Source organism: Pongo pygmaeus, chromosome 13 (genome assembly GCF_028885625.2).
Source record: "Pongo pygmaeus isolate AG05252 chromosome 13, NHGRI_mPonPyg2-v2.0_pri, whole genome shotgun sequence".
Lineage (NCBI taxonomy): Eukaryota > Metazoa > Chordata > Mammalia > Primates > Hominidae > Pongo > Pongo pygmaeus.
Window position 1 is genome coordinate 128,526,343 of NC_072386.2, and position 27,110 is coordinate 128,553,452.

Here is a 27,110-nt window from a genome sequence, read left to right on the forward strand (position 1 = left end):
GCGAGTGGGAGGAGGACACGGGGGCCGTGGTGTTCGGCGATGAAGGGGTCTGTCTTTGGGTGGCAGAGGGGCAGCTAGATTTCCAGCAGCAGCAGCTTTGGGTGCGGCGCTTGCACAAATTCTTCCCAAAAGTTTTGCCGTGCGGGGAGCACAGGGGAGCCGGGGCTGTGTGTGCTGCAGACAGGGCTCCCGGTACCGTCCTCACGTGGGACCCGACTCAGGAAGAAGGCTGCCCAGCAACAGGCCTTGTGCAGGGACACGTTCAGTTGGTCAGCAAGGCCCGCGTGCTGCCGCTGTGCCTGCCTTGAATGTCCCTCCGCCCCTGTGGCCTGCACGTGGCCTCCCGTGGAGGGGCGGGAGCACCTGCTGTGCATCTGTGTGTGACGTGTGGCGTGGATCCCCTTGCCGCATCCAGATTTTAGAAGCAGATGCTTAAAACACATCTTGAAATATTATAAGTTAATTACAACCTCTGTCCTTGTTCTCTGTGTAGATCATTCATGTGGGTAGATTCTGAAGCAAGCCGAGCGTTGATTGTCCCTTTTCTTGTGAGCGAGATGAACGGACCCTTTTCCTGAGCTTATTTGTTTAGTTCCTGAGTAGAACTTTCCAATTTATTTATTCTTTTATGCCAAACTCAAATAAGATTTATACACTTCACTTTTTGTTTTTGTTTTTGTTTTGCCTGTAAAGGGACTGAGCTTAGAGAGATAGTTAGGAAAAAGCACAGGGTGCCTTTAAGCATGTGACCCAGGAAAATGTCTACAAGTTAAGTTCACCATTTAATTGAAGATCAAGACATAGCCAGTGTTCTGTTTTGCAAGAAAACACTTGTAGTGCTCTTGCCTTCCGTGGCTTCCTGTGCTCAGTGGTTTATATGCCTGCCCGTTTGGTTCTCCAGAGTTCGGAATCCAGCATCAAGAAGAAATTTCTCAAGAGGAAAGGAAAGACTGACAGTCCCTGGATCAAGCCAGCCAGGAAAAGGAGGCGGAGAAGTAGAAAGAAGCCCAGCGGTGCACTCGGTAAATGCCGTGGGGGTGTGGGCCATCACGGGGACTGCCTGGGAGGGGGATGGGGCCAGGAGGCCCACCTGGGGTTGGGGTGCGTAGGATTTCATTAGAAAAGAGGGCATCACTGTTTAAAAAAAATGTTTGAAATGACTTTGTTAGAGAAACTCAAGTGATTCTAAAGTAGTTTCCTTCTGGCCAGTGTAGTGGACGTTGACTTCACTGTTGTTGTTTTTAATTTTATTTTTTATTTTTTTGAGACAGGGTCTGGTTCTGTTACCCAGGCTGGAGTGCAGTGGCACGATCTCAGCTCACTGCAGCTTCCACCTTCTGGGCTCAGGCGATCATCCTACCTCATCTCCCCAAGAAGCTGGGACTATAGGCGTGTGCCATCATGCCCAGCTTATTTTTTTGTGTTTTTTTTGGTAGAGATGGGGTTTTGCTATGTTGGCCAGGCTGGTCTCGAACTCCTGAGCTCAAGCGATCTGTCCGTTTTGGCCTCCCAAAGTGCTGGGATTACAGGTGTGAGCCACCGCACCCGGCCCCAACTTCATTGTTGAATGTTGAACCAAGGTGAATCATTTGCTGCCTGCATGGGTGACTGGAACCTGTGGCCTGCACAGGCAGCTCCCACGTTGTGTGCAGGAAGCGGCCCCTCAGTGAGGCACCTGCGCCTCGGTCAGAGTCCCCTGTTCCAGAGCAACTTTGTGAATCACAATGTGAATGTAGGAAGGAAATCTCCTCAAACCCAGAAAGGATGCAGCAGGTTTAGTGTGCCAAGGGCCATTTTTGTTTTCAGCTTAACCGAGGTACACTTGGCATACAATAAAATGTACAGAAATAAATTATACAGTTTGACAAGTTTTAACGTGCTTCTGACCTTGAATCCATCACCACAGTCAGATGATCAGTGCCACGAGTGCCTCTGTCACCCCGGGTCCCTCCTGCCCTTTGATAACCTGGCCCCTTCCCTGCCTCCCTTCCCTGCTTCCAGGCAGCCCCTGGTCTGCTCTGTTTCTGTGTATTGGTTAGTGTTCTGTAGAATTTTATATAGACGGAATTGTGCAGTTTTTCATCTGGCTTCTCTGAGTATAATTGTTTTGAGTTGCCAGGCTGTCGAATGGCCAGGAGTTTGTTTCTGTCCATTGCTGAGAAGTGTCCCATTGTGTGGCTGCCCTACAATCTATCTGTCCATTCATCCGTCCACGGGCTTTGGGCTCTTTCCAGCCTTGGCTGCTAGAAATTAAGCGGCTGTGAACATTTGTGTGCAAGTCTGTTTTGAACAGGTGCTTCCCTAGATCTTGGTTAGATATCTGGGAGTGGAATGGCTGAGTAGAGTGGTGTGTGTTCAGCTCTTCAGGAAGCTGCCAAGCTGTTTTCCAAGCACTCGTCCTGTTTTAGGTCCGCACAACACACAAGCATTCCAGTTCCCCTCTGTCCACGCCAGCACTTGTTAGGGTTAGTCTTTTTAATTCCAGTGGATCTGTGGGTGTGCAGTGGTGTTTTACTGTAGTTTCAGTGCTGTTACCTAATGAGTAATGAGATTGTACATTTTAGCCTTCATTTAGTTTTTTTTGAAACGTGTCTGTTCACATCTTTTGCTCACTTTTAAAATCTGGTTGTTTTTCTTCTCATTGGGTTAAAAGAGTTTTTAAAATATTCTGGAGACAAGTCTTTTATCAGGTGGATGTTTTGCATGTATTTGTACCTAGTTTCTGACCTGCCTTTTCATTTTCCTAATGCTGTATTTAGAAGAGCAAAAGTTTTTAAGGTTTTCTTGAAGTCCAAGTTATGAGTTATTTTACTTTGTGGTTCATACTTTTGTGCTCTAAGAAATCTTTGACAGACCCAGGTCACAGAGGTTTTGTCCCTTGTTTTCTTCTTGGCATCTTGCAGGTTCAGCGCTTGTGTGTCAGTTCATTTTGCACTGATGTTTGAGTGAGCTGTGGTGCAGGCCCCTTCTTGGCAGTGGATGTGCAGTTGCCATAGGCACTGCTGCTTGAGTTGACTTTTCTCCCCCTGTTGACATTCAGTGTGTGGGCTGTTCCTGGACATTCCGGTCTGTTTCATTTATTTATTTGTTTATCTTTATACCAGTGTCACCGAGTGGCAGCACTTTGTTTTTATTCACAGTGATTTTGGCTAATCTAGATTCCCCAATGTAGAGTACCTCTGTTAACTGGATGTTGGGGAGGCATCATCCCCTGAAAAGAGAGGGTTGCGGGAGGCCTGGGGCGTGAGGCAGTCACCATGGAGGCTCCTGGCGTTTGAGGGTGGAGGACGTGTGAGCCCCCCGGGAGCTGCGTGTGGTGCTTCAGTTACGTTTCTGTTCACCTCAGTTTATTGATTCAGATCATAACACCAGATGTGGCTTTTACTGTTGGCCAACAAAAGCATTTTAGAGCCAAGGCTAAAAGTTGTTTTTGGGGTAGAGATTTCATCTTTGTCATCTTGGCTGTAATGTGCAAAATGTGTGCTTTTAAATATTCACAGAGGAGTTTGAATTTTATTTCTTTATGAATTTTTTATTTAAATCTTCTTTTCGTTTAAAACTATACAAAGTGTACTCCTGTTCTTCGAGTTGATGATGGTGATTTCTCAAAGGTGGTTGACTTTTCCTGTCTTCTAAGATCTAGGTGGAGCATGTGGCTTGAATGAAAAGACTGGTTACCATACCTCCTGTGCTAGTGTTCATTTATTTCCAGCATTGAAATAAGATTGGTGACTAGTCCCTAGAAGCTTGGCTGTGAAATGTGACCATCTGCCCTTGGCCAGAGTTAGATATTACCTCTTATAGGTACACACTTTCATAGGCCTCCTCAGTGAATGCCCTTGTGATTACAAACACCCAATTTTATACATCTTTCTCCGGCCCTCCTGGGAAGTGTGGACAGGCTGGTCTGGCCACCACTCGTGTGTCCTTGAGGGCAGGGAAGCCCACAGAAGTGTTTGCACCCCCCACTGCCCTCGCTGCCAGCCTGGGGGCACTGGTCCTTCTCACAGCACCCTGCTTCCTGGCACCTTCTGTGGGTGTCGTGAGCCTCCCGTGTTTACTGGAGTCAACACTGATCCTTTCCGGGAGCCTCCCTGGATGTCAGCCAGGACGCCCGGGAGGTCATTGCTTTCTGTCTGACACAGATTTGCCTGCAACACGGCACCTTGGGCCATCTCTTTAGCTACTTTACATCTGATCTTTCAAATCTGCAAGTTAGATTTTTCTGTTTTATTTAAAAATAATCTACAACATATGACTACCATGTTTTTATCTGTTTCTTTGATCATTTGATAGCTTTTATGTAGTTGGTATAGTTACAGAGAAGGATGTACTGACATGTTGGTGCCTTTGTTTTTGTCTATACAGCTTCTCTCCTCCCCCATGAATATTATGTCTAAAAGGGGGAATTAGCAAAATAATATGCGGGAGAGAAAATGATAGTGAAACTGGAATGGTCTAAACAATAGTGGGTTTCAACTTGTGATTTTGAATGGATTAATTAGAAGTAGTCCATTTCCTAGGGCCCCAGCCTTGCTGCCCTGTGCGTCTGGGTGGGTGCGGCCACCTGGGTGCATGGTGTCTGATGTGTGTGCCTTTCATACCTAGGTTCTGAGTCACATAAGTCATCTTCAGGAAGCGCTGAGCAGACAGCACCAGGAGACAGCACAGGGTACATGGAAGTTTCTCTGGACTCCCTGGATCTCCGAGTCAAAGGAATTCTGTCTTCACAAGCAGAAGGTGAATGTGGTGTTGTAACTGAGACCGGGCACCATCTTGGTCCTTTGTCTTCTGGGCTCCTTCCTCTGTATTAGCATGATGCCCCCTGGTGGACACTAGTAGAAGATCGGGTTAACTGCATCACCTCCAGCTGAGGTGTAGACAGGATGGGGTGCGTTTGCTGTGTCCCGGTGTTCAAGTGAAGAAAGAGACGTTACGGAAACCCTCTAAGAGTCAACTGGCAAAGCCCAAGCACGGCCCAGCGTGGCAGTCGTCTCCCTCCGTGGGTCAGGCGTGCTCCGTGGAGGATTGCCTGCGGCCAGACGCCCTCCCTGGTGGCATCTCAGGACACAGAGGGACATACTGTTGAATAAGGTGTCTCTGATTGGCTGAAATATGTCCCTGGTCAGTGTTGAGCTGAGAGTTCTGACATACGTTCTGTAATGGAATGTTCGTATTTAGTGTATTTTTGTACCTCTAAATCACAGGTGAATCAGCAGCTTCTGTTGGGAGTTGTTGTGCCAGAAGTTGTCAGTTCTCACACTTTCTATCAGTTTTTTCTCTTTTTAAGCAACTTAGAAACCTTATATGAGTGAAAAGTAGCTAATAGCTATTTGATTATTTGGGAAGATTTATTTGAAGCATGATGTGGAGGAAATGAAAATCTTATTTACATTCCACACAGATCTTGGTGGTGTGGCATTACAGACTACTGTAAGGGGCTTAATGGGCCATTTAAAAATGACAAATAGCTAGCTTTTTAGGGTTTTGAACACTGAGGGAAGTTTGAGTCACCTATGTAATTCACCTAGGAAATCACATCTTTAGCTTAAGATAGAAATCTTAGGCTAGTCCAGCTGGGCACGGTGGCTCACGCCTGTAATCCTAGCACTTTGGGAGGCAGAGGTGGGCAGATCACGAGGTCAGGAGATCGAGACCATCCTGGCTGACATGGTGAAACCCCGTCACTACTAAAAATACAAAAAATTAGCCGGGCGTGGTGGTGTGAGCCTGTAGTCCCAGCTACTCGGGAGGCTGAGGCGGGAGAATGGCGTGAACCTAGGAGGCGGAGCTTGCAATGAGCCGAGATGGCGCCAGTGCACTCCAGCCTGGGCGACAGAGCGAGACTCCGTCTCAATTAAAAAACAACAACAACAAAAAAGAAATCTTAGGCTAGTCCATCATGGAAACGATGATATTTTTTCCTCTTCTTGCACCAAATGGAGCAGAACCCCCCCTCAAGTATCACGAAGTCCTTAGCATAGTCACTCCATGCTTTCCGAGTATAACACTGAGTGTTTCAGTTCTCTAAACTTGCTTTTAGATTTGGAGGTCTCAGGAAGTTACTTGGTTTTAAGTAGTAAATAGTATTTGATTTTGTCAAATCGACTCCTGGTGTGGTGGCCTTGGGCATGCTGAGTGGCAGGAGACAGGGAGCTGGCACATGAAGGCTGTTCCACCTGTCAGTGTGCGCCTGCTGTCTCTGGTAAGGTCGGGGGAAGGTAGCTCTAAAGGAAGGATGGTGTCGAGCATCAGGGCCAGAGGGCGAGGGCCAACACAGAGCCGGAGGAGAAACGGCAGCGAGTAGAGGCTCCTCAGCTTGTGTGACATTTTGTAAACTGCCTCCCAGAATTGATTTACCTATGTTTGATCAGCACTGATTGGTCAGTCAGCGATTGGCCTGTTCAGTCATGCTCTTGATGTAGATCATCAGTGTGTAGAAGAGACAGGCGGTGGTGCCCACTGTGCTGGTGCTGGCCGTGTGGCCCGGGACCCCAGAGGAAGGCAGTGGCCAAGTGGTGCTGGATGGGGTCTGGGGCTCTGGGAGACCTGGGTGGCGTGCGTCTCAGATGGGACAGGCGCGATCGGCCTGTGGAGTGTGCTGAGCAGGTCAGTGGGGGCAGGTGATGCCGCTGGTTGTGGTTCAGGGGGTCCAGGCTTGAGCCTTGGGCCAAGGAGAATATGAAGATGAGAAGTCCTCTCCGTATGCATTCGTCTCTTTCCCCGTTGCCTTGCTCTTGGGCCTGCCTTATTGAGGTTGAATGGTGATGTCACCCAGCAGCGAAAGGAGGCAGAGGGTCTGAGCCTGGGAGAGGCCAGGAGTCGGTAACCATGGCAACGTGGGCTAGGGTGGGAGAGCCAGAGCTTGGTGGAGGTTGATTGCTTGAGGCTTGCTTCAATCATTTTGTTTGATGTCCCTAGTAGTTCCACTGCGGGAACAGAAACACTTCACCTCCACGGAGGTGTCTGAGCCACTGCATTGTTATCCAAGCGTGTAGGCCCTGGGTTCTTACCTATCTCACTGCAGCCTCTTGGCCGCTGTCGGCCGGTGCTGTGGTAGGACAGTTATCTCACAGCGTTGTGGGGTTTGTGTGTGTTTTCTCCTTTTAAAAATCAGGTTGCTGAGCAGGATCATCTCAGAGGCCCCCCCCCAGCTTTAAACTTGTAGTGATTTGAATTCAAGTTTCACTTCATCGTTTTCCTGGTCTTCAGGAGTATGGGTGATCCAGAGGCAAGGCTGGGACCTCGGGCAGCACATGATTAGGAAGTGCCTCCTGCACGGAGTCCTTGACGGCAGCGTGGACTGTTCACATGCTTTTTGGCTCTTTGCACAGATTTGGATTCTCTCCTGGTGGTGACCAATATCAGATTCCAAATGGGCTAGAGACAAATGGAAGCGGCTGTGGGTGGCTCAGCGTGCGTGTTGTTAAAAGATGCACTAAGAGGCTGGTGCGGTGGTTCAGGCCTGTAATCCCAGCACTTTGGGAGTCCGAGGCGGGCAGATCACAAGGTCAGGAGATCAAGACCATCCTGGCTGACACGGTGAAACCCCATCTCTACTGAAAATACAAAAAATTAGCCGGGCGTGGTGTTGGGCACCTGTAGTCCCAGCTACTTGGGAGGCTGAGGCGGGAGAATGGCGTGAACCTAGGGGGTGGAGCTTGCAGTGAGCCGAGGTCGCGCCATTGCACTCCAGCCTGGGCGACAGAGCGAGACTCCGGCTCAGAAAAAAAAAAAAAGATGCACTAAGGCACAGTGCAGCTTTTAAAGGGTTTCCTTGAGCAGCGATTCATGAACCAGGCAGCTCCAAACCAGAAGCACGTCGGGAGCTGCACTGAGGAAACACGAGGGGAAGGATTTTTAGGGTAAACATGGGAGTAGAGCCAGGAAAACACCCCACTGGTTCATGACGCAGTTTCCTCATTTGTTCTGTCCCTGCTGGAAAGTCCCTAGTTCTAGAGATTGGTTGGCTGCTTCTAAATGGTAGAGCTTAAGTTTTATTTTTCTTTGTTGTAGGCATTTGCCAGAAGTAGCCCAAGATATCTTTTGTTTTCAAATCAAGCAAGGCCAAGATGGCCTCCTTGGCTCAACTGGCTTTGTCTGTTCTAGGATTCTGTAGTCTTGGTCTCCATTTTAATTTATTTTAACACTATATTTTTAGATGTGAAAAACAAGAGTTAATTTTTTTTTTTTGAGACGGAGTCTCACTCTGTTGCCAGACTGGAGTGCAGTGGCACAATCTCGGCTCACTACAACCTCCGACTCCCTGGTTCAAGTGATTCTCCTGCCTCAGTCTCCTGAGTAGCAGGGATTACAGGCACGTGCCCCACGCCCAGCTAATTTTTGTATTTTTTTTTTTTTTTAATAGAGACGGGGTTTCACCATGTTGTCCAGGAGGGTCTCGATCTCCTGACCTCGTGATCCGCCCACCTTGGCCTCCCAAAGTGCTGGGATTACAGGCGTGAGCCACCATGCCCAGCCAAGAGTTAATTATTTTTAATTAAGAGAGGTAATAGTGAGTATTTGAGACAATGATTCACCTTCTATTTCTGCTTTGACTGTTTAACAAGAAAGAAAACGTGAAATGCGATCTGGCTTCCTTTGGGAGCAGCACCCGCTGTAGCCACTTGCCAAGCTTAAGGGTCTTCCTGGCAGCTGCCCTCCACCCCTGCCCCTGCCACTCAACAGCCTTGGCCTTGCCCGTCTCTCCCATCCCGGGCTGGGGCAGGGCGTGGGGGCACCAGCCCTGCCTGTGCTGGGACGGGCCCAGGGCCGCCTGCCTGACCACGGCTCTGCTGCAGCCTTCCCTATGGACGATGCCGTCATTGTCAGCCGCATATTCAGCTCCAGTTCTCCTGTGGTTTATCTTTCCTTGTTTTTCCTGGTGCTTTCCTCTTTCAGCCTAATAAATGGGCTCTTTGGACTATTGTAGTAGGTGAGTGAGATTCTAGATAATAGATGAACCGTTATTAAAACCTTCCAAACTGATTTTTTTTTTTTTTTTTTGTGGCTGCCATTCTAAAACCAAGTAGGAAAACAAGGTCTTAAAGGGCAGTGAATGCTCTTTTGTTTGAAAGCAAAAGATTTAGGAGCTACTGCCAGAGGTACCATCCTCTGGCTTTCGAACTTGTGTCCTGGGTCCTGAGAACCTGACAACACAGGTTAATAGGTGCCTCTTGAGACCCTGGCAGGGGGTTTGTTAGCTGGGGAGGCACAGGCCGCCCCTTCATGTTGCCAGGTGGTGGCCATCCCCGCCCCGCGCGGGGCTGTTTGTGTTGGGTAATCAACCGCATCGCTTTCATTTCCTGGCGTGTGAGATCACTGTTGAGGCTATAATCGATCACTTTCTAGATGTTCTTTTGAGGTCAGGATTGCATGAGCTGACATGTGTCTGTGTGACGTTAGGGTTGGCCAACGGTCCAGATGTGCTGGAAACAGACGGCCTCCAGGAAGTGCCTCTCTGCAGCTGCCGGATGGAAACACCGAAGAGCCGAGAGATCACCACTCTGGCCAACAACCAGTGCATGGCTACAGAGAGCGCGGACCATGAAGTAAGCACGTTTGTTTTCATTTAAAGCAGCCACGAGGAGTGAGTGAGAAAGTCCAGCCCAGCAGTGGCCCCGACAGCCCCTCGAGTGAGTTGTGCTGCATGACCAGGGAGGGAGCCTGAGTGGATTCTGCGCAAAACCAGTCGAGCAGATCCCAACAGTGAAGTCACGGCAGATGATGAAACACAGGTCTAGAGCTTGTTAAAAAGGAGGATTGTGTAGACAAATTCTTTGAATGAAAATGGCCTGTTGTATTTCTTTTTTATGATCATGGTTTTGTCAAAGTTTTTCCTACCTTGCTATAAACAAAGTGAGTGGATTGAGGCAGGATAGTTACACCAAGGTGGGTCCAGAACTGCCCAGAACTGTGGTTCCCGCAGGGCAGGCCCCGCAAGGGCCGGGCCTCGGCCACCTCTCTCCTTTCACCAGGGATCACAGACCCAGAGGGTTCAGCACGTCCCGTCTCTGCTGCCTCTGGGACAGGAGGGGGGATCAGGCAGAGCACAGACGGAATTAATGTTTTTTGAGAATTTCTCCAGTTCTTTTTAACAAGATTTCTTTCAGCCCTTAGAGCCTCGTGACCATGGCTGGCCATGGTGAGGGTCCGAGCAGGAGGCTTGTTGGCACCAGGCAGAGAGGCACCACATGCAGTCACACTGCTCAGGTGTCTGGCTGCCCCGGGCTTGCATTTGCTGTGGCCGAAGTCAGCACGTGGCCATTAGTGTCGTCTGCTTCCTGAGGGGTGCGTCAGGCTGTTGCTTCAGTGAGTTTCCTGGTCTTATTGGCCAGCGGATCCATCTTCAACTCGATTATCGAGTCTTAGCTGCACACTGTGGAAATAAGTGAACTGTGAACAGGACAACCATTCATGTAGCAATGCTGGGCATTATTCCAAGCCTTTTGCGTAGGGCGCTCCTCCAGGTCTCATGGCAGCCTGTGCGGGATCGGCCGTCGCCCAGGTGGTATAGGTGAGGCCCGTGAGAGGGGCCAGGTGGCGCCTCCAGACTCACCGGCCTTCTGTGAGGAAGGCAGGAATGGGAGCCTCGTTCCAAAGGTCAGGCCCGACCGCTGTGTCGGGGAGCATGGGCAGCACCCAGGAGGAGCGGGCAGAGCCCTGGAACAGGCCAGTCAGTTTCGCCCACAGGCCTCACCCTGGTGCCTGTTGGCGTGGCCGGGGTTTCTGATTCAGCAGGTCTGGCCTGGCTGGGATTTTGCTTTTCTAGAGTGTTCCCGTTTCTCCTGATGCTTCTGGTCCAGGGACCACACTTTGAGAACCACTGGTTCTCCTCTTCTCCTTCTCCGTAGGTGTTAAACAGGATCCAGTGGAGTCAGGTCCCCGTGTGACACGTGCTTCCCTGTGACTTTTCTCTCTCTATCTCCATGTTTCCAGTGCACGTGCCTTTACTCAGACTCTGACACTGGCGTTGCTTTTGTCTCATCCCAGCCTGGCTAGGCGACCTCTGCTTCAGCGCCTCTCATCTGTGGCACGTGTGCCCAGCGGGCTCCCCATGTGACGGCTTTTCCCACCTCTGAGTGTTCGTGTCACTCGCTGCATGTTCTGCCACACTCGGCCCCTCTGCAGAGCCCCTCACTTGTTTGAAAAGAACTTTCCATAGTGAAAAGTGAGGGCGCAGTTAGCCTTCGGAATCCTCGACTCGGCCTCCTCCATCACCAGCGTTCTCTCCCCACCCTCCTTTCTTGGTTTTGAACTACTTACTATTTTAAAGCAAACCCCATTTTACTACTGAATAGCACAGTATGTTTCTATTAAGATCAAAAAGGGACCGTTGTCTCACATAACAGCAATGCTTTTCACGTGTAACAAAAATAACAACTTCCTGTTATTATTTAGTGCCTAGTCCATGGGCAAAGGCCTGTTGACAAAATGCCTTTTACTTTTTTTCTCTCTTTCTAATTGGATCCAAACTGGTTCCATTCATTAAATCAATCTGCTGCAATGTCTCTTAAGTCTTTTGTGTTTCTTTCACCCAGAACATTCTCTTTGTCCCGCACTTCTTCCCATTTGCCACGCTGTTGGCTGAAAGAATCTGGATTCCAGATTCTGGACTTAGCTCATAACTTTCTTGTGTTGTGTAAGTCATTTGCCTTAGTTCCTATAGCCTGAAAATTAGATTCAAAGACTTGGTTTACATTCAAGTACCTAAGATTTTTATTTTATGATTTAATTCTGGCGAGAATGCTGTGGAGGTTCGTGTGCTGGGAGTGGTGCTGAGAAGGCTCTGGGTTTCTGAGGCGGCCGCCCGTCCGTCCGAAGGCCATACCATCCTTGGTGACCACTGCCTGCATCCATTGTTTCATTCAAAGTTTCAAAATGGTGATTTTGCCATTCTGTCATTCCTCCTGCAAGTACAGGCTGGAATTCTTTGGTACAGAAGAACTTCCCCACATCTGCTAGGGCTGTTTCGTACCTCTGAAACAAGCTTCAGCCGGGATTGGCAGAATAAATAGCTACTTGTCTTTGCAGAGTAATGAATGGGTGCCCTAACAACCTCTAGTGGTATCCAGAGGGCTTGATTTTGCTTCTCTCTGTCCCCTCTCCACCTCCCTTTCTGCCTTAGCATTCTTAAGAACTCATGGCCTTCTCTGTATTCGATGTGTGGTAAGCTTTTTTTGTTTAAAATTAAACAAAAGATCCCTTGGGCTCTGACTTATTTTTTGGATAGAAAACTCAAAATAATAATAAATTAAACGTAGATCCCGAAGGGACCATACAAAACAAACATTGGGCTGAACAAACCAACTTCAGCTGAGCTCTGGTAAACACCGCCAAGGTGGAGAAGCGGAGCCTGACTCCCCCCCACCCCCACTCCCCGCACCGCCCCACTCCCACTCCCCCTCTCCCCACCACCCCCAGCCTGTCCCCGCTCGTGTTCTTCCCCGGCAGCCCCGCCCAGCAGTCTCTGTCCCAACTCCCACAACGCCCACTTCCAGGGTCAGTTTCACTGTTTAGGTTTGTAGCTTCACCTGCGGCACTGCTGCCCATCTGTCCTTCAATTTCTATATTGTTCTTGGTCCCTTCTTTTTCTTTCAATGTATCTGTTGAGCAACCCAGGCTGTTGGAAGCTTCGAGGTTCCCATAATCTGGATTCCGTGAATCCCACACTTAGGTGGCAGTTCAGCAGGTTCCTCTGTGTTTCTTGCAAAACCGCCAAGGCCGGGTGCAGCAGCTCATGTCTGTAAAATGGGAGGTCGAGGCAGAAGGCTTGCTTGAGCCCAGGAGTTCAAGACCAGCCTGGGCAACATGACGAAACCCCATCTCTTAAAAAAAATTAAACAACCTTACAAGTTTGGCCCCTTTGTAGGACTCTTGAGTGTGGGGAGGGTTTAGCCCAAAATAAAGGGCCATGTTGTCTGGCTGTCTCACTTTCTCTGATATTGGCAGCTGCTGATGCTTAACACCTACATTTGTTGTTTATTCATTGGAGGTTTCAAAATGGTGCTGATTTTATAATTTATTATTCATTGTTCACTGGAATGGTTTTATAGAGAGACGTGTCTCAGGCCAGGCACAGTGGCTCATGCCTGTAATCCCAGCACTTGGGGAGGCTGAAGCAGGCGGGTCACTTGAGCTGAGGAGTTTGAGACCATTGTGGCCAACATGGGGGAAACACCATCTCTACTGAAAATACAAAAAGTAGCCACTTGTAGTGGTGCTTGCCTGTAGTCCCAGCTACTTGGGAGGCTGAGGCAGGAGAATTGCTTGAGCCTGGGAGGCGACGGTTGCAGTGAGCCTCAGTCGTGCCGCTGTTCTTCAGCCTGGGCGACAGAGCAAGACTCCGTCACAAAAACAAAAACAAAAAACAAAAACTACCTGTTTTGTTTCAAAGGCTGTGTTGTCTGATATTAACATAGCTACTCAGCTTTCTTTTGATTAGTGTTTGCACGGTACATCATTTTCTACACTTTTGCTTTTAGTCTGTCTCTGTCTATAAATTTAAAGTGGCTTTCTTGTAGACAGCATGTAGTTGGATTTGCTCTTTTAATAAAGAAAAATTTTACTTTATTTTATTTTTCGAGACAGGGTCTCACTTGGACCCCCAGGCTGGAATGCAGTGGCTCTCATTGCAGCCTCCACCTTTGGGGCTCAGGTGATTCTCCCAGCTGAGCCTCCTGAGTGGCTGGGACTACGGGCATGCAACACCACGCCCAGCTAAGTTTTAATATTTTTATTTTGTAGAGATGGTATCTCACTATGTTCCCCAGGCTGGTCTCAAACTTCTGGGCTCAAGCTATCCACCTGCCTTGGCCTCCCACAAGGCTGGGATTGTAAGTGTGAGCCACCGTGCCCAGCCTACTTTTATTTTTTAGAGACAATGTCCCACTCTGTTGCCCAGGCTGTAGTGCAGTGGTGCAGTCAGAGCTCAGTGCAGATTCAAACTCCTGCACTCAAGCGATCCTCCTGCCTCAGCCTCTTGAGTAGCTGGGATTGGAGATGCCACCATGCCTGGTGGTTTTGCCCTTTTATCTAATATAGTCGTGTACTGCATAACAGTGTTCAGCCAACAATGGACTGTATCTGTGAAGGTGGTCTGATAAGGTTGTAATACAGGTTGATGGACCGTATCTATGAAGGTAGTCTGATAAGATTACAATACAGGTTGAGTATCACTTACTCAAAATGCTTGGGACCAGAAGTGTTTTGGATTTCATTTTGGATTTTGGAATATTTGCATTATACTTAACAGTTGTGCATCCCAAATTCAAAAATCTGAGAGCAGGGTGAGGTGGCTCACGCCTATAATCCCAGCACTTTGGGAGGCTGAGGTGGGTGGATCGCTTGAGGTCAGGAGTTCAAAACCAGCCTGGCCAACATGGGGAAATCCAGTCTCTACCAAAAATACAAAAATTAGATGGGCATGGTGGCGGGAGCTTGTAATCCCAGCTACTTGGGAGGCTGAGATAGGAGAATCTCTTGAACCCGGGAGGTGGAGATTGCAGTGTGCCAAGATCTCACTACTGCACTCCAACCTGGGCGACAGAGCAAGACTCCATCTCAAAAAAAAAAAAAAAAAATTCAAAATGCCTCAATGAACATTTCTGTTGAACGTCATATTGGCCCTCAGAAAATTTTGGATTTTGGAACATTCTGCATTTCAGATTTTTGGATTTGGGATGTTCAACCTGTTTTGTATTTTTAGTGCACATTTTTTGTGATCAGATATGTTTAGATGTACATACACTTCCTGTTGTATTACAGCTGCCTACAGTATTCAGTACAGTCATGTTTGTACAACTTTGTAGCCCAGGAGCAACATTGGGTACCATAACCTGAGTGTGGAGTGGGCGACACCATTTAGGCTCATGCAAGTACAGCCTGTGATGTTCAGACCAGCAAACTCACCCAGTGACATGTTTCCCAGAACACACCGTGTTGTTACGTGAGACATGACTGCATCACGGTCCTTTTGTTAAGTTGATATATTTAGATTATCTCCATTTAATGTAAGTATTAATATAGCTGGATTGCAGGCTAACATCGTAATAGTTTTTCCACTTATTATACCATCTGTTCTCCTTTTTTCTTCACTTTCTGTGTGTGTGTTTTTTTGTTTTTTTGTTTTTTTGTTTTTTTGGGACAGAGTTTCACTCTTGTTACCCAGGTTGGAGTGCAATGGTGGGATTTCGGCTCACTGCAATCTCTGCCTCCCAGGTTCAAGCAATTCTCTTGCCTCAGCCTCCTGAGTAGCTGGGATTACAGGTGCCTGCCACCATGCCCGGCTAATTTTTTGTATTTTTAGTAGAAACGGGGTTTCCCCATGTTGGCCAGGCGGTCTTGAACTCCTGAGCTCAGGTGATCCGCCCGCCTCAGCCTCTCAAAGTGCTGAGATTACAGGCATGAGCCAACCACACTCAGCCTTTTCTGCATTCTTTTGAATTTGAATTTTTTAGATTCCATTTTATTTCAATATTGTCTTTATTATTTGAACTTTTTTCTAATGTTTTGAGTGGTTCCCCTGGAGTGTACAATACACATCTTTAATTTATCACAGTCTACCTCCAACAAATCATTATACCACATAACATACAGTGTAAGAACCTTACAGTAGTATGGTTCAATCCTGTCTTGTATCTTGTTTCTGCATTTTAATTTTATATATGCTAAAACTCTACAGTATATTGGCTATTATTTTTGCTTTAAGTATCTTTTTTTGGTTTGATTAAACATAAGAATAGTTTAACCTTCATCTTAAACATTCCAGAGATCTTTGTTCCTTTGTATCCAAATTTCTGTCTTTGTGGTATTATTATATTGTATCTAAAGACTTTCCAATAATTTTTTTTTGGTAGCACAAGGCTGCTGATAATGAATTCTCTCAGCTTTTGTTTGAAAAAGTTCTTTTGTCTTAATTTTTCAAAGATACTTTCTTCCAGGGATATAGAATTCTGGGTTGGCAGTTCCCCGCCCCCAGCCCTTAAAGAGGTGGTTACTCCAGTGTGGCCTGCATGGTTTCTAATGAGACATTGGCTGAACTTCTTGCCTCTGTTCCTTTGCATACTATATGTCATTTTTCTCTGTCTGCCACCAATATTTGCTTTGGTTTTCAGCAATTTGGAAATGATGTTCCTGAGTGTGGTGGGTTTTGTTGTTGTGTTTTGCTTTTTTGGTATTTATTTTGTTTAGGTTTTGCTGAGCTTCTTGGATCTTTGGTTTGATCTCTATTTATGTTTAAGAAATTCTTAGCCAGCTATCACTTTTTTTCTTTCCTTTTCGTTTTTCTTTTTCTTTTTTTGAGACACGGTCTTACTTTGTCACCCAGGCTGGAGTTCAGTAGCATGAACATGACACAGTGCAGCCTCAACCTCCTGAGCTCAAGCAATTCTCCTGCCTCGGCCCCACAAATAGCTGGGACTATACACTTGCACCACCACACCTGGCTAATTTTTGTATTTTTAGTAGAGACAGGGTTTTGTCATCTTGTCCAGGCTAGTGTTGAACTCCTGAGCTCAGGTGATCCGCCCGCCTCGGCCTCCCAAAGTGCTGGGATTACAGGTGTGAGTCACTGTGCCCGGCCCACTTTATTTCTTCAGTCTTGTGTTTTTTTCTTTCTTTCTGGGATTCCTTGTACACACGTTAGATTGTTTGACATTGTCCCACAGCTCTTCAATGCCCTCCTCTTTTTTTCTCTTTCCATTTTAGTTTTAGATAATTTATATTGGCCTTTAAAATTATTCACCAGTTCTTCCTTGTTGAGTATACTTATGAGCCAGTCAAAGGCATTTATCTCTGGTACTGTTTGTTTCTAGCGTTTTACGCTGACGTTCTTGAAATTCCTGGTCTGTAGTACAATGTTTCAGTCATCTCTGAGTGTGCTTCTGTTGATGTTTCTCTCTCTTGACAGTGGGTTCAGATTTCTCTAGTGCAAGACTTTTCAACCTCAATATTTTTGACGTGTTGGGCCAAGTAATTCTTTGGGGGAAGAAGGGGCTGCCCTGCTCATTGTTTGGTGCTGGGCAGTATCCCATTGGACACTAGGTACCTCCCCTATAGCTGTGATAGCCATAATCTTTCACCTGTGCCCCAGGCCATAGGGTTTGCTTCCCTCCCAGCCAGCCACCTTGTGCAGCAAGACGGAAGGATCCTTGTAGGCCTCACACCAAGGAGGCTTCTGGTCTGCACCTTCCCTGCCTCCTGTGAGCACCCAGGAGCGAACCAAAGAGAAGAGCAAGCAGTGGGGCTGATTCCCTGGGGCTGCAGCTTCCAGGCTGTGTCCTGCTGGGGGAGGCACTCACAGCTGCCTGGATTGCCTTTCCTTTCTTGAGTGACTTTGTTTTGTTTGTTTTCCTTGGAGCTAATCATTGCCTCCCTATTCATTTTTTTGTTTTCTGTGTACTTGTTATAAACCCATTCTCAGCTGATAGAATTGCGTGTTTGTATTCTCAGACACATCAAGTTGCTGGATCACGTATCTGCACTTCACTCTTGTCTTGGTGGTGCATAACCTATAGTTCTTAAGACACATTGCTCAGAAGATAACTATTTTGAGCCTTTGAATTCTGAAATGTTCTATCTCATGTCACGGACACTGTGGCCCTCCAGTTCTCCCCTCAGAGCTGCCTCTATCTTCCATGTCTTTTTTTTTTTTTTTGAGATGGAGTCTTGCTCTGTTGTGCAGGCTGGAGTGCAGTGGCGTAATCTCTGCTCACTGCAGCCTCCTCCTCCTGGGTTCAAGTAGTTCTTGTGCGTCAGCCTCCCAAGTCGCTGGGATTACAGGCGCTCGCCACCATGCCCGGCTAATTTTCTTGCATTTTAATAGAGACGGAGTTTCCCTATGTTGGCCAGGCTGGTCTCAAAGTCCTGACCTCAGGTGATCCTCCCACCTCGGGTTTACAGCCATGAGCCATTGCGCCCTGCTATCTCCCATGTCTTTGAGCATAATCGTGCTAGTGTCTCCCACAAACTCTTCTCTGTCTGCACGTCTCTGTGCTCCTCGGAGTCCTGGTCTTGGCTGGTTGGCTTCAGTTTCTTTGTCTTAGCTCACCACAGGCGAGCACCTTGCTGGACGACATGGTCTTACCGAGGAGATGGGGATGCCGGGGCGTTTTGGCTGCAGCAGTGCTGTTCCACCTTTGGACTTTGTCTGTTCATGCTTGCTCGGGCAGCGTCGGGCAGAGAGGGTGCCGCTGGGCAGGAAGGGAGGGGCCCCATCGGCAGACCTGAGCTGTAGAACAGCTGGGATGAATCACAGAGGACCCCAACATGGAGGCTTTTGTATCTTGCCCAGGAGCGGGCCCCACAGTGGAGCCCAGGTCTGGTTTAAACCAGATCCAAGGAAGAGGAAGGAAGGGAGGGCATTCCCACAGCTGATGAAAGGCTAGCCCAGGACAGCTGCACACCCCGCTGTGTCCTAATAAGCCCACCATGCAGAGCCTGTGGACCCTGTAGAGCCTGTGGACCCTGTAGAGCCTGTGGACCCTGCAGAGCCTGTGGGCACTGGGTATTAAATGGCGCTGAGAAAGTGCTACCTGTGTTCCGCGTGATAATGGTTCTAAGGTTATATGAAGTATGATTTGTTAGCAATGCATATGGAGTTGTAAATTATGGCTAAAATGGCATCATTTTACCCCTAGGTACTTTGTTAAATATTCCAGCACACCTCTCCAAGCACAAAAGATTATAGGGGATGTCTTGAATGAGAAAGGAAAATACTGGTAATTTTTGAAATCAGGCATGGGCACATGGGGATACATTTTACTTTTGTCTCTATTTTTGAAAGTTTTCTTAATAGAATATTTAATAAAAAAGTGAGACACTAAAAAAATAGGAAACCGTTTTATAGCAGTGGGCTTGTGTGGAGAGTGGATAGTGAGCTCTGTGGCCACCTCTGCAGAGGGTGACCCCTCACCTGTGCCAGGTGGGGTACCTGGCTGCATGGACCTCGTCTGAGGCTCCGCCTCGCCAGCTCTGTATTTACACCAGCTCAGCCCCTGCCACTGAAGCTGGCCCTGATTCTTTAGCCTTTCCAGGGTTCTGCCGGTGCGGACCCACCTTCAGGCAAGCAGGTTTGGGTTATCTCTATTTTGCGAAGTCAGTACCTATTTCAGCTGCTATCTGTCCTCAAAGCACAGCCCCTCCCTGCGGTGGGTTCCTTTTTGTTCTGGTCCCGCCTTGAGGGTCCCGTCAGCAGTCAGTGAATCTGTGCTCTGCTGTGGTGGACCCGGGGCGTCTCTCCCACCCATGGTGACCTCAGTGGGACCACCCCTAATGCATCTGTGTTTTTCCCACCTTGTTAAAGGATGCTTTGTTTTATCTCTTTTTTCCCAACCCTAACTGGATCCCATTGTCTTTTATTTGATATATCCTTCCCAGAACATCTCCTTCCTTACATTCTCCTGCCGTTCTGCCTGGATCCCTGACCCCGCAGCTCCCTTCTCTGTTTCCTTGTTACACAGCACAGAGCCAGAATCATACAGCATTATCGTTTTTATGATTGTAAAAATAATGCATGCTGATTGTAAAATAATCCAGACACTATATACATGCATGAAGAAGAAAGTAAAATCACTTCTTATTCCAAAACTGAGGGAATCATTCTTAGTACTTTTGTATGTCCTCCTAGACTTCTATGTGTATAACCACATTGAATTTTTGAAAATAACTTGTTTTTCCTTTAATGTAAACATTTTTCAAAGTCAGTAGCTACAAGTGCCCTGCAGCCGCTGGTCCTGAACCAGGGAGTCACTGCAGACGCATTTGGTGGTGGTGGTGTGGAGGGGGCATTTTTTCAGGATGTACATGCCCTGGTTCTACGCCTTTCAGGTCTTGTTCCATAGGTATGGGGTGGGGCCCAGACTGTCTTTTAAGAAAATTGCCTGGATGATTCTAATGCAACATCATTTGGGCATCGGGAAGTCTCTTGCTGGCTTCAGGGTAGATCGTTTATGCCACCTGGGCGTGCCCTGCAGCCACTCTTCTGCAGGTAGACAGGTTGGTTGTTCCTACTTTTCTGTTATTGCAAAAGCTGGGTCCTTCTAGATACACGTTTGTGCGCTTAATTATATCTTCAAGTGGAGTCTTAAAAAAAGAATATGTATTTGTAAGCTTTTTGATTCATGTCTCCAAGTTGCTTGCCGTGAAGTTTGGACAGAACTCACAGTGATGGTGTGTCATCTCTGCAGACCCCACAGACACCAGCTTTGCAGTGTGCCAGACCGAATGGGAAGAATGTCAGAGGCTTTTTATGTTGAATTTATTTGTGTAATTTCCTTTGGGGGGCATTTGTAGTTCTTCTTTTGTGAATTGCCACTCAATTATTTGCTTATTTTTGGGAGAGCTACTTCTTGTTTTCTTATTGGCTATCAGAGAACTTTCCATAGCAAACCTGTAAGGCTTTGTCTGGTGTGCTGCAGAGCGCCTGGCATCCTGGGTGCCCTCAGTGCTTCCACCTCCACAGGCGCCTTCAAGTCCTGGTCCTCTCAGAACCCTCCAGTGACCATGTCCCCCAGTCAGGCCCTGGACTCTGTGTCCTGCTCCTTGCCCTGTGTGCAGGTTCCTCTGGCTGCCCCAGAATCCTTGGGGCTCCCACAGATTCATTGTACCGTTGCCCACTGCTGGCCTGTGATGGCCTGGACTGTCCTGCCAGGTATACGTTCATGTTTCCTGGATACCCAGCCCAGAACCCCTCTCACCCCAGAACCTTCCTTGACTTCTGCCAGAGTTGAGCAGCCGGCCCTCTGGTAGGCGCATGTGAGTGGATGTGGTCGTGCCTGGCCCCCTGGATCTGGTGGGTGTGGTCGCGCCTGGCCCCCTGGATCTGGTGGGTGTGGGCGCGCCTGGCCCCCTGGATCTGGTGGGTGTGGGCGCACCTGGCCCCCTGGATCTGGTGGGTGTGGTCGCGCCTGGCCCACTGGACCTGCTCACGAGCCGCTGCCTCCTGCCGGTTGTGCAGATGATGAGCGTTTCCTTCTGTGGGCTCCCTGTTTGTCCCCCATGCTGAGGCGTGTAGCAGGTGCTCGATAAGTGCTCACAAAGCCAAGCTGGCCTTGCAGGGCTCGGCTCAGTCAGCCCACACCTGCTGAGCAGCTCTTGTGTGCCTGCACTGCCCAGCGCCTGGTGGGAGGGAATGCCGGCCTCTCGTGACTCTGACACTGACCACCAGTCTTGTCTGATTGCAGTTGGGCCGGTGCACAAACAGCGTGGTCAAGTATGAGCTGATGCGCCCCTCCAACAAGGCCCCGCTCCTCGTGCTGTGTGAAGACCACCGGGGCCGCATGGTGAAGCACCAGTGCTGTCCTGGCTGTGGCTACTTCTGCACAGCGGTAAGAGCCCAGTCCGGCAGCCTCTGAGTCCTCCGCAGGCTTTGCTGTCTGCTCACTGGTGCTGGTTCCTGTCCTGGGTCCACCTGCTATCGGGTGGTCCAGCAGCTGGCCCGGGTCCGGTGTCCGTCTGGAGGTCTCCAGTGTTCACAAGCCCCTCACCACCACTGTCGAGCCCCAGTGCCTTAGACACCTTCCCCCCCAACCCCCATTTCCCTCCTCCCGCCTGGAAGCCACTTTCGGGGATGACTAGGACGGTGTGACCTGGGCTTCCAGGCCAGAGGAGGGAAGTGGGGGTTGGGGGTGAAGGTGTCTAAGGCACTGAGGCTCGAGAGCAGTGGTGAGGGGCTTGTGACGCACTGGAGACTCCAGGTGGAGGCTGTACTGAGGACGTTCATCCCCTATGATAAGGGTGTACAGAGCACACAGCTCCTGTGAGAGGCGGCACCACCTTGCCGTGCCCTGGGCTGTTTCTGCTGGGATCTTGGGTCATCAGTTACTTCAGTGTCAAACATCTGTGCTCAGCCGTGCCCAGGGCCCCCCGAGAATGGGCTGCTTCCCTTTGGAGCTCCCGTGTGTGGGCATCCTCGTGCATGTAGGATGTGAGTGTGTGTGTGTGTGCGTGCACGCATGCGCGTGCACATCTCTGTGAGCCTCTGCCTGTAAGCGTCTGTCTGTGTGCGCCTGTGTGTGTGAGTGTTTGAATGTGAGCTTCAGGCACCCAGAGATACCCTGCTGCCCCTTTACGAACCTGGGCCAAGAGCTTCCACTTTTGGGGGCTTTTCTTTGGACTTCACACCTTGCATGTCCTCCCCATCTTCAAACATCCTTTTTTTGCTTCTGCTACATCTGTTTATCTCTGGCTTTCTGCAAGAAAATGCTGTTCTTATGGCTGTGTGCCCCTCCTCAAGGCTCACCTGGGTCGCCAAACCACATCTGCTGCGCACTGCTGGGCACTGAGGCAGCTCCACCTGCCTGATGCTGTGCCCTGAGGTGCTGTCGTCTGGCCCTGTCCCTATCCGCCCTTCAGAGTAGGGGGCCTTCTGGGTCCTTCTTTAGGCCTTTCCTTTGTGGGCAGCCTCAGCTTTCCTGGGCCTGGGTGGGTCAGAGGCAGCCAAGTGACCTCTGTCTGGCTTCAGCTTCCTCTCTGTGGGGCGAGAGCACCGCGGGAAGCATCGTTCCTCCTTCTTAATGACGCCTGGGGCCAAGACTGGACCCCACCCCGACCCACGGCTCACTCTGCAGACCGCCCGATGTGGGATGTGGTGCCACTTTAGTAGTACTTTATTTTTCTAAATATTAACCCCAATTAAAACAAAAATTTTTTTTTGTCCTCCCATTTTTAGGGTAATTTTATGGAGTGTCAGCCCGAGAGCAGCATCTCTCACCGTTTCCACAAAGACTGTGCCTCTCGAGTCAATAATGCCAGCTATTGTCCCCACTGTGGGGAGGAGAGCTCCAAGGCCAAAGAGGTGACGATAGCTAAAGCAGACACCACCTCGACCGTGACACCAGTCCCCGGGCAGGAGAAGGGCTCAGCCCTGGAGGGCAGGGCTGACACCACAACGGGCAGGTACCTGGCACAGGCTCTGGCTGGGCTCTCCAGTCGTCCACCTGAAAACGTTTCAGTTGTTAACGTTATTGCTTCCTGCTGTTTTTTCCGGAAGTCTCTGAGCTGACGCTGATGCTCATGGTGATTTCTGACATTTAAGACTCTGAAATTCGTTTATTGCCATTTGTGCATACATTGCTCTCTTTCGGTTTGGTTATGTAGATCCATTTGCCTGTTTTGAACCGGTTTTCACAGGACCCCCATTGATGTAGCTCTGTGGTGTTTCTGTTGCCGGCACAGTCCTGTCGGTACACAAGCGATAGAAGAGTGGTAGCTGCTGCAGTCTGTGACTGAGTTCTGTGGCATTAAGGTTTGAAGGCCTTAGCTGAAGACAAAAAAAGTCTAAAATAATTAGAAGTATTCATATTAGACAGATACAATTGTCGTCCTGAAAGAGTCCAGTAGAAACAGCTGAAAAATTTTTAGAGCTCAAAAGAGTCAGTAAGAGGATCTGATAAGAGATAGAAGCCGCTTGCCTTCTTCCTTAGCAGCAGTTCCCTACCTGAGAATAAAATAACGAAAGAGACCCTTTCAAAACAGCAACAAAACTTCTACCCAGCAGAACAAAGAACTTAAATGTGACACTAATATAAAGAAAATAAACTTCCTTGAAGATTATTTAAAAGAGACTCAAATTGTGGACATGTTAAGGTGATTCCTTCCTATTTAACCTGTAAATTTAATGCACTTTGAATCAGAATTCCAGTGGGATTTCCTTTTGTTGGGGTGGGCAGTGGACTTGATAGATTCAGCTTGAAGCTCATTCATGAGAGTGTATTTGAACAAAGGTGCCCAGAAGTCTAGGAAAAGTTGCCCTAGTTTTCTCAGGAAATTTGGTTTTGAATCCTGAACCGTTAAATCCAGGGACTAAGCGGACAGTAAGCAAATCCGCAGCTCTCACTTAGAAAACAGTGCACTCGGGCAGTCAGAGCAGGTCACACTCGAGCAGTCGGAGTGGGAACAGGCCATGTTTCGTGTTTTCATAAACCTTTCCCCGATTTCCCCCCCTGAAGTGCTGCCGGGCCACCCCTCTCGGAGGACGACAAGCTGCAGGGTACAGCCTCCCACATGCCCGAGGGCTTCGATCCAACGGGACCTGCTGGGCTTGGGAGGCCAACCCCCGGCCTTTCCCAGGGACCAGGGAAGGAAACCTTGGAGAGCGCTCTCATCGCCCTCGACTCGGAAAAGTAAGACCTGACATGTGATTTCAGAGATGTCTCAGAGCCTGTTTTAATCTTCACCCCGCGTTTTTCCCCTTGGCGTCACTTTAGCACTTCTCAGCTTTTTGATTAATGCTGTTCGTTAGAATAATTCCTATATTTTCACACTATTTTGGGAAATTATTGTAAATTACTGTCCTCTGCATTATATTAAGAGCCACATGTGACACCTTTGAAGTCCTAAGTGAGGAGGTAGGTCTTGGTGAGCTCTGACAAACATTTCCTGGTTGCTGTTGGCCCTGAACTTCCCTTAGGTCATGAGAACAGACACTGCTTCTGCTGCCTTGACTCCGTTTCCCTCCCAGGCCACACCACATCTGTGCAATGCGAGGGTTGGGCCAAGGGGCCCTCCAGGCTTTCCCGACAGCTCGCAAAAACTCACCCCTCCTCGTCCTTCTCTCAGCATTGCCCCACCAGGGAGGCAGACCAGACTGTGGCACTGAGGCTTGTGGTGCCTGCTCCCTGGATCTCCCCTCTGTCTGCCTCCAGCCTCGCCTCTGAGCCTGTTCTTGAAGCGATGGTACCATCTACCGATGCCCACAGGCCCTGCTCGCTGACCAGACCCCAGACTGTTCCTGACCCCACTCTCTCCCCCATCCCTTGGTGATTGTGTTAGTCTGCTTTGTGTCAATATAAAGAAGTGCCCAGGGCTGGATAATTTATAAAGAAAAGAGGCTTAATTGGCTCACGGTTCTCCAGACTGTACAGGAAGCACGGTGCTGGCATCTGCTCCTTGGGAGGCCGCAGGAAGCTACAGTCATGGTGGAAGGCAAAGCAGGAGCAGTAGCAAGAGACAGAGGAGGGGGGAGCCCCCAGACTCTTAAGCCACCAGATCTCGTGGGAACTGACTGAGCGGGAACTCACTCATCACCAAGGGGAGGGATGACGCTAAGCCATTCGTGAGGGATCTGCCTCCAGGATCCAGTCACCTTCTACCAGGTTTCACCTCCAACACTGGAGGTCACATTTCAACGTGAGTTTTGGGAGGGACACAGGTCCAAACCGTATCCGTTATCAGCTTAGTCATCGAGTTAAGGTTTCAAAGCAAAAGTGCCAATGTTCCCAGCTCTCACCGCCCAAGGCATCTTCTGTGTAGTGCGAGCTGTGCCCTCACTCATGACCACGCTGTGCGGGCTCATCCTGGCTGGGGCTGGTCCCGGCTGTGCTGAGCGTAGATGAGGTGCCCCTGCATCCTGCGCTGGTTCTGTCGTTGTGTTGTGTAAAAGCCTCACAGTGCGTAGTGTTCTCCTGCAGTGCCTGGGAACGCAGTTTCTTGTTCTGCAGTTTTTACCATGCGATATCTCGACTGGTGGGTTTGCACTTGAGCTTGTGGGGCTGGTGGGCAGACGTCCGCCGGGCCTTCCAGCCTTCAGCTTCACGTGTGGGACGCAGAGCCCCATGCTGACTGTTGTCCTGTGCTTCCCACAGACCCAAGAAGCTTCGCTTCCACCCAAAGCAGCTGTACTTCTCCGCCAGGCAAGGGGAGCTTCAGAAGGTGCTCCTCATGCTGGGTAAGTGCCTTCCTGCGGCCCGGGCACACGCAGCCGGCCCTGTAGCACTGAAAGAAGCCGAGAGCAGTTGTTACCCCTTCCTCGGGAGGCTGGTCTCGTTTTGGTTTTCTGTTTCTGTGTCTCTGAGTTCTCTGATGAGTGAGAATAGGTTGCCCACTGGTGTTGAGGCTTTTTATGGTGTTCATATCCAGTTACGCAAGATATTAGAACTATTCTCTACGAAGTTCTAATTTTTAAAAAGGAATTAGGTATGTGATTATTAAATCAAGCAGAAATAGAGATTAAGGAAAAGCAAAACTAGTGAGTTATGGCCCTGAGATGTGTGGTGATGACGCTGAGATATGTGGTGATGACGGCATCACTGAGATGCGTGGTGATGACGCTGAGATATGTGGTGATGACGCTGAGATGTGTGGTGATGACGGCATCACTGAGATATGTGGTGATGACGCTGAGATGTGTGGTGATGACGGCATCACTGAGATGTGTGGTGATGACGGCAGCCGATGTCTCACCTGTGCTGATCAAAGCAGCTGTGGTGTGGACAAAGTAGGCTTCAGCTATAGGTATTTTATAACAGGCAAACCAATTGCATTAGATTTCTAATACCCAAAAGCATACTTGTTAGAGAGCCTTCCCAGTGATAATTTGGTCTCTGAGCTCATAGCTCTAGGCTTGATTTCTCTGACGTTCATCGTCTCTGGGTTGAAAAGGATGATTAAGAAGCCCTTTACTGGACAGTACGTTAAGTAAAAAGAAGTGAAACCATTTGCTGTTAAAAAAAAGGTTTATTTATGTTGACCAGCAGTTTTAATCATTTTCGTCATAGACTTCACATGACACTAAGGTCACCTCACTGCTCCGTTGCTCACCGTCCTCTCAGACCTCCTGGGAATTGACCGATGCTCAGGCCTCTGTCCCCGGCCTTGCTTGCTCCCCTAGGGTGTGTCTGCCCTGGTCAGCTGCCTCACAGGGCTTGGGGCGGCCATGGCCAGGACGCACGGAAACACAGAGGGAACCTCAGAGTTAAGAGCAGGGCGGTCAAGGGAGGAGTGTGCCTTGCCGAGTTAGTTCTGACAGAGGGACCTGCCTGTTCAATTCCGCAGGAGACTAGCACACTCAAGTCTCAAGTCCAGAGGATGGTGCTGTGGGCGGGTTCCGGCGTGGCTTGAGGTGGCTGTTTGTGTGGAAGATGGTCATTTGTGAGTGCTTGCCAGCCATCGTGACAGTCCTGAGCTGGAGTCTGTGGCTACATCTGAAATCATTAATAAAACTGTGTTTGTTCACAGTGGACGGAATTGACCCCAACTTCAAAATGGAGCACCAGAATAAGCGCTCTCCACTGCACGCCGCGGCAGAGGCTGGACACGTGGACATCTGCCACATGCTGGTTCAGGTTCGGTGGCACGGCGCCCTCCTAGGGCTCTTCACCTGCTCTCTTTTA

General features: G+C 49.0%; 1 protein-coding gene across 15 annotated transcripts in view; it reads left to right on the forward strand.

Moving 5' to 3' along the window:
* The window catches only part of EHMT1 (euchromatic histone lysine methyltransferase 1), a 225,808-nt gene that overhangs the window by 139,217 nt on the left and 59,481 nt on the right, over nt 1-27,110 (forward strand). For all 15 annotated transcript variants that reach the window (XM_054501965.2, XM_054501963.2, XM_054501952.2 and 12 more), the window contains 8 exons: nt 902-1,022; nt 4,609-4,740; nt 9,406-9,551; nt 21,183-21,326; nt 22,670-22,896; nt 23,949-24,122; nt 25,584-25,666; nt 26,956-27,062. In XM_054501965.2, coding sequence (XP_054357940.1) covers nt 902-1,022; nt 4,609-4,740; nt 9,406-9,551; nt 21,183-21,326; nt 22,670-22,896; nt 23,949-24,122; nt 25,584-25,666; nt 26,956-27,062 — 1,134 coding nt within the window. The remainder of the gene's footprint in view (nt 1-901; nt 1,023-4,608; nt 4,741-9,405; nt 9,552-21,182; nt 21,327-22,669; nt 22,897-23,948; nt 24,123-25,583; nt 25,667-26,955; nt 27,063-27,110) is intronic.